At 46.7% G+C, this 6,359-nt stretch overlaps 1 protein-coding gene across 1 annotated transcript; it reads left to right on the forward strand.

The window, feature by feature from the left end:
- Positions 1 to 3,991: 3,991 nt before the first annotated feature.
- LOC100276408 (uncharacterized) lies at positions 3,992 to 6,088 on the forward strand. Its single transcript, NM_001150211.2, has 2 exons — positions 3,992 to 4,429; positions 5,758 to 6,088. Exons 1-2 carry the CDS (start codon positions 4,069 to 4,071, stop codon positions 5,793 to 5,795), a joined length of 399 nt encoding a protein of 132 aa, NP_001143683.2. The 5' UTR covers positions 3,992 to 4,068; the 3' UTR covers positions 5,796 to 6,088.
- The last annotated feature ends 271 nt before the right edge of the window (positions 6,089 to 6,359 follow it).

A 6,359-nucleotide genomic window follows, 5' to 3' on the forward strand; every position in this document is an offset into this window, starting at 1 on the left:
GAGCGAGAGATCGGCAATCACGTGACATGTGAGCTCGTGGCATTTGCTTGCATGCCATGCCACTCTCCTGTTTATTTTTCGAAAAAAACATTGTCCATTTCATTAGGGGTATTTGGCACGGCTATGGTTCCAGCTTCGACGTGAAGTTTGTGACTAAACGATGTACAAAAATCTAAATAAAAAAATATAATAACTTATCTAAAATCCGTCTAAAAGTTTGTAACTTCACCTTCACGATTTTTTAAAGCATCATAATAACATGTTTTATCAACCTTATCAAATTTTATAAAGCTAAATCAGTCTTCAGTAGAACCTCAATAATATATGCTAGGTCAGCCCCCGCTTCCTTCCTTCCCGCGAGACCGCGACCATCATCGATCACCACACGCCAGTGATGGCTCTCGACTAAAAGTCTTTTCCTTTTTTTCATTATATGTGCAAATCTGACAGGATTACATCACAATATGAAATTCATGGAAAAACAGTGATGTTCGCTTGCATATTTCCCTTGCACGTCATAACCAAATTAGTTACATTAACGAAGATACTGAATCAATTGGTTTCATAAATTGTACGGACAATGCCACAATATTAATTAGAGTTGTTTTTATATCTATCTATGCTAAAAAAAAGTAGGATGTTATCCCATAACCCTAAATCCTTGGCTTCACCCAAATCATGGGGCCTGATACACTGGATTTAGATTTAGATAGGAAGCAAATCAACCAAACACCGTATGATATGACTATTACTAGTTACCAGTAATTCTATACTAGTTAGTTATTGGTGCATCGCTATGTTTTCTATATATATCGTATACGGTTTTTTTATAACAAAAATCTACCTGAGCTGAAGTGGTTACAGGCGAATGCTCTCTTTCTAGAATCACGGTTTGAATCCTACGAGAATCTGATCCTCCGCAACACAGAATAAATAAATATAGCGCCACAGTAACTAAAATTACGAAGCTGGATTAAAGCAAGCCGCTTCGGATGCTGTTGCTGGCGTTTTTTAGTTAAATACTGTTCACCCTACCAGCCGAAGAGCTTCAGCAACCCGAGCGGTTGGCTTAAAAGTTAAAACTAGAGGTGATCGAACGATCGGTAAACACTAAAATTATTTTTGTTTTCATATTTTTTTCTCGTAAACGATAACTCCTGAAACGGAAATAATATCGGTAATTCAAAAATATAAAAATATCAGAAACAAAAGTTTGGTACGGAAAACACATCGGTTATTGTCAGAAAATAAAATACACCGGTAAAGATCGTAACAGGTACCCTCAATTGACTTCAAAAAAATCACACAAATCGTGCATCCACATACAATTTTCTAATGATATATAAATACTCACAAATTCATAAAGATTAAAACATATCTCACAAATACAATTGACAAGCACTATGCACAAATACATATAGTTAGAAAGTCGATATAATCGGTATCATTCTAGTCCTTCAGGTCCTCTTGCAAATTATGAAGATACTAGTTTGTCGGTGTTTCGACCCCGGGGGGGTCCCTGGACCGACGAGTAAATTGTCGCTGCGTGTCCCAGCCCAGATGGGTCGGAGCGAGACGGAACACAAGGGGGGAAAACAGTAAGGGGAAACCGCGGCCTCGTGTTGTCCTGTGCCCAGGGCGGATGCGCTTGCAGTAGGGGGTTACAAGCGTTCACGAGGGAGAGAGAGAGAGAGAGAGCCTTGTGCGTCGGCCCGTTCTCCCGCGCGGCCACCTTCGCGGCCACCCTCCCGTATGAGAGCCCTGGACCTTCCTTTTATAGATGTAACGAGAGGGCCCAGGTGTACAATGGAGGGTGTAGCAATGTGCTAACGTGTCTAGCAGAGTGGAGCCAGAGCCCTATGCACATGCCGTCGTGGCTGTCGGAGAGGTGTTGCTGCCCTGTTCATGTGATGTCGTGGCCGTCGGAGGAGCGCTTGAGCCCTGTGGAAGTACAGCTGTCGGGGCTGTCGGATCCTTACTGACGTCTCCTTGCTTCCGTAAGGGGCTGAGAACCACTGTCGTCATGGAGCATGCGGGGTGTCATCATTACCTGTTTTATCGGGGCGAGCGAGATGGGACGCCGGTCTTGTTCCCCGTAGCCTGAGCTAGCTAGGGGTAGGGTAATGATGGACCCCCCCTGTAGCGTGGTCGGTCCGAGCCCAAAGTCGGGCGAGGCGGTGATTCCTCCGAGGTCGAGGCTGAGTCCGAGCCCTGGGGTCGGGCGAGGCGGAGACCGTCGTCCGAGGTCGAGGTTGAGTCCGAGCCCTGGGGTCGGGCGAGGCGGAGACCATCGTCCGAGGTCGAGGTTGAGTCCGAGCCCTGGGGTCGGGCGAGGCGGAGACCGTCTTCCGGAGTCGAGGTCGAGTCCGAGCCCTGGGGTCGGGCGAGGCGGAGACCGTCTTCCGAGGTCGAGGCGGGGGCCGAGCCCTAGGGTCGGGCGAGGCGGAGCTTCCTATGGCGCCCGAGGCTAGACTTAGCTGCTGTCGGCCTCACTCTGGCGAGTGGCACAGCAGTCGGAGCAGGGCAGACGACGTTGTTTTCCTGTCAGGTCAGTCAGTGGAGCGGCGAAGTGACTGCGGTCACTTCGGCCTTGTCGACTGAGGAGCGTGCGTCAGGATAAGGTGTCAGGCGATCCTTGCATTGAATGCTTCTGCGATACGGTCGGTTGGCGTGGTGATCTGGCCAAGGTTGCTTCTCCGCGAAGCCTGCCCGAGCTGGGCCAAGGGCGAGTCGAAGGTGTGCCCGTTGCTTGAGGGGACCCTCGGGCGAGGCGTGAATCCTCCTGGGTCGGCTGTCTTTGCCCGAGGCTGGGCTCGGGCGAGGCGAGATCGTGTCTCTTGAGTGGACGAGGCCTTGACCTGAATTACGCCCATCAGGCCTTTGCAACTTTGTGTTGATAGGGGTTACCAGCTGAGATTAGGAGTCTTGGGGGTCCCCGACAGCTAGTTGCCCGTACTTTGCTACGATTGTTATATATATCATATAAATAGGTATTGAGATATTTATTCAAATATAATTGTAAACACTAAGCTATATGTGGTCTGGTGGTTAGTCCCAAATTTCTGGAGTAGAGGGCGTGGGTTCGAGTGCTCGCTTTGCAGTATTTTTTACGCGGATGGGGGTCGAGTGTTGGGCAGCGCAGTAGCTGGCTGCACAGTGAAGATCTTGTAGCACCAGGTGGCCACGTTATGTTCTTAATATAAATAGAATAGTATAGATGTATCAAGAGTAATAACCGGAAAGAAACTATAAACAAGATCAATAAAAGTTATAAACAACTCTAAACTATATATATCATTAGATAGTTCTTGATTTTAGAAAACTAATAAAATTAGATTCATATTTTTAAGCTAAAATGAATTTACTATACATTTACAAAGATTAGTTCAGATTTAATATTTTCTGAAAAATGACCAAATTAGTTACCAACGGTAAAATATCGAATAAATATGGTAATTTTCGGACCCAAATCGTTTCCGTTTCCGTATTTTTCTACCGATTTCGTTTCTATATTTTCGGTAAACGTTTTCGTTTAGCACTAAATTTTGGTAAAATTTCGAAAACGATTCTTGGTAACCGAAAATTACGGTTTCTGTTTTTGATCCCTAGTTAAAACCACCCGAACAACATTCTTGTTCTGTTTTCCACCACTTCGACTTCGAGATCAGCTGGAGCCTGGAGCAGCAGCTAGAATTGAACGGTTTTCTTTCAAATTCAACCCGAATTCGCGGAATTGTTAAAACTTTGACTAGTAGGCAACCAACTAGCCGCACAGTTATCCACGTCACCGCGAAATCAGCCAACCAATAAAGAATACGTCCGGCATTATCCTCTTGGTGGCCCCAGCAGTATTTCAACAGCAACAGCGCCCATGTTCCCTTCAATGCTTCCAATCCTTGGTCTCCAGCTCCGCCTCGCGTCTTCCTTTCCGCTGCAGGAAAGTGCAAACCCCCACTCAACTAAAAAAAGCCGCAAGGCAAAGAGAAAAAGCAACGCGAAGCAAACCACCATTTCGGCCTCCCCACCCCCATCCCATCTCATCCCCTCCGAGGCTCCAGGGACGGCGTGATGAGGCCAGCGGCGCCGGCTGCGGCGGCGGACGCGCACCAGTCGCGGCTGCTCTACGAGCTCTGCGCGCTCCTGCTGACCGTCCTCGGAGCGTCGCCGGACGACGGGGCGGGGGCGCGGCCGCTGCTGCCGCGGCAGGTGACACCTGCCGGGGTGGCGTCCATGCTGCTGGGCGCGTCCATGGCGCTGATGCTCTGCGGCTCGGTCACCTTCATGCTCGGATTCTTCCTCATGCCCTGGGTCGTCGGGCTCGGCTTCCTCTTCCTCTTCGTCGGCTTCGTCACCAACCTCTCCGGGATCTGGAGGGCCATCCTCCTCTGGCCCTCCGCCGCGTGCTCGCCCAAGGAAGCATCCTCCCCATGTACGTGATCACGCCGATTTACATGTTTGGGGACGAAACGACCCCACTTGCCCCCTTCCCTTACTGTATGATTTGAGGGGGTGCTCAATATCCGAACCCAGTGAAGAATTCGACGTGATTCCTGTTGAACACAAGAGTCGGTCGTTTTCATTTACTCGGATCGGGGCTAGTTGCGCCAAATTTGGCATCCTTCGCTTAGATTTTGATGAAGCACCGGACTAAGTTTTTGGGGGCGCTTGAAATTTCTGTGGATGTTGAAGCTGGAATAGGTTCTTGCTGCAAGTGAGGAATAAGACAGTTCTGGATATTTTAGTTAAAGAGGGCATCAGACGTGGCTATTTGATTTCCAGACGATGTGAAAAGCCTCCAGGAATTAGTTGGAGAAGTGTTATACCTCACTTTTACATTTTCTATTGCTTGGCTAACAAAACTAGCTTAGGATTTAAGTGCCCGGCACCGCCCAACCCATGGAAACAGAGGGGAAAAGTGGTCCAGCAAGTGATGGCCGCTGCCTGTTGCTGCAAGCCATTGCGAGTTCATTCTGAGTGTGGTTTAGACGTCTAGTTCTGTAAGTTAGATCCGGAAAGATTGTGATAACTGTAGTTGATTGTGATAACTGTAGTTCTGTAAGTTAGCTTAGGTAAAGAAATATGCATGTGAAGTCAAAAAGGTGAAATGGGAATTCTATTATCTGGTTGCTTAGTGCAAGTCAAAATTCTAGATCAAGGGGGAAAAGAAAACCTTCGTATATTTATTCATTCATGCTGATGGGATCACGGGAGACAGGGATGGCTCCTTATGAAAAAAAAATGCTTTCAGTGAAGGCAATATTAGGTAGGATTCATGATTTTGCAGAACAAGAGCTCTCCTGGACTCTTAGCTAAAGAGCAGAAAAGCAGCAGACAAGTGGGGCTCGTCCTGTACCATTTCCTTTTCAACATTTCACTATCAAGCTGCCATATATTCCAATGTGGACAGAATATTAGAGATACAAGACTGACATAAGCGTACAATTTAACCTCAGTATCATCACCGGCCTCGACTATCTCTAGACTAGAAAAATTATTATATTTAAGCAAGTGATAAGTCTATAGTCTATTTTTCTTCTTCTTTTATGTACAAAGCAGATAGACTAACCGTGCCAGTCCTACGTGAACTGGTACTACCATCTAGAATCACTCCACGTCGGTGGACTTACATTATCTTTATTCCCTTAGTGCCAGTCCTACGTCGTTGTCATTGTACAGAGAATTTATACATGTTTCACTTGTTTGGGTGTCCAGCACAACACTGTAAATATGACCTTTGGTGTTGTCTACTTCTTGCAGGGCATATACTTCCCAAGCCTTCATTCATGTCGATGTGAATGAAGGCAATCACAAAGCCGGGCTCCCACGGAGGTGTATAGAAACAGGGGAATTCGAGCAGACTGTTTTGTCTTTGGCAGCCTATATTTTCCTTCCTGGACAACCTTTTCTTTTTTACCATGTAACGCCGCAGCAAGTTTGGAAATGGTTTTATACTGTGGGGCTAGGAGGATACTTGTCTGTACATACGGAAAAGATGATCTGGTCTAAACATCACGTGGAGCTTGTAATTGTTTCAGAAACGTTGTTCCTTGGCAAAGAAAACGAGAGGTCCCGTATCGCTGTTCCACCAGTGAGCTTGTGTCGTCTCTCCAGTATTGCTGTTCCACTGGGTGTCTCACCTGAATCTACCGTTATGCTCCGACTTTGCTTATGTTTGGACTTTGAGAGGAGTGGATGCAACCTCCGAGAAATTATTTTTGATATTTAAAGTTTTGTAATACGAGAAATTAGACCATAAGTGAATATTTATAAGAAAAAAAACAGAATAGGTAGGTCCTATGGGAGAGAGGAGAGGGTAGGTTCGGGCCGCTCTAGCGTTGGACTTTTATCCTAGTTAACCC

This window comes from Zea mays, chromosome 7 (assembly GCF_902167145.1).
Source record: "Zea mays cultivar B73 chromosome 7, Zm-B73-REFERENCE-NAM-5.0, whole genome shotgun sequence".
In the NCBI taxonomy this organism is placed as follows: domain Eukaryota; kingdom Viridiplantae; phylum Streptophyta; class Magnoliopsida; order Poales; family Poaceae; genus Zea; species Zea mays.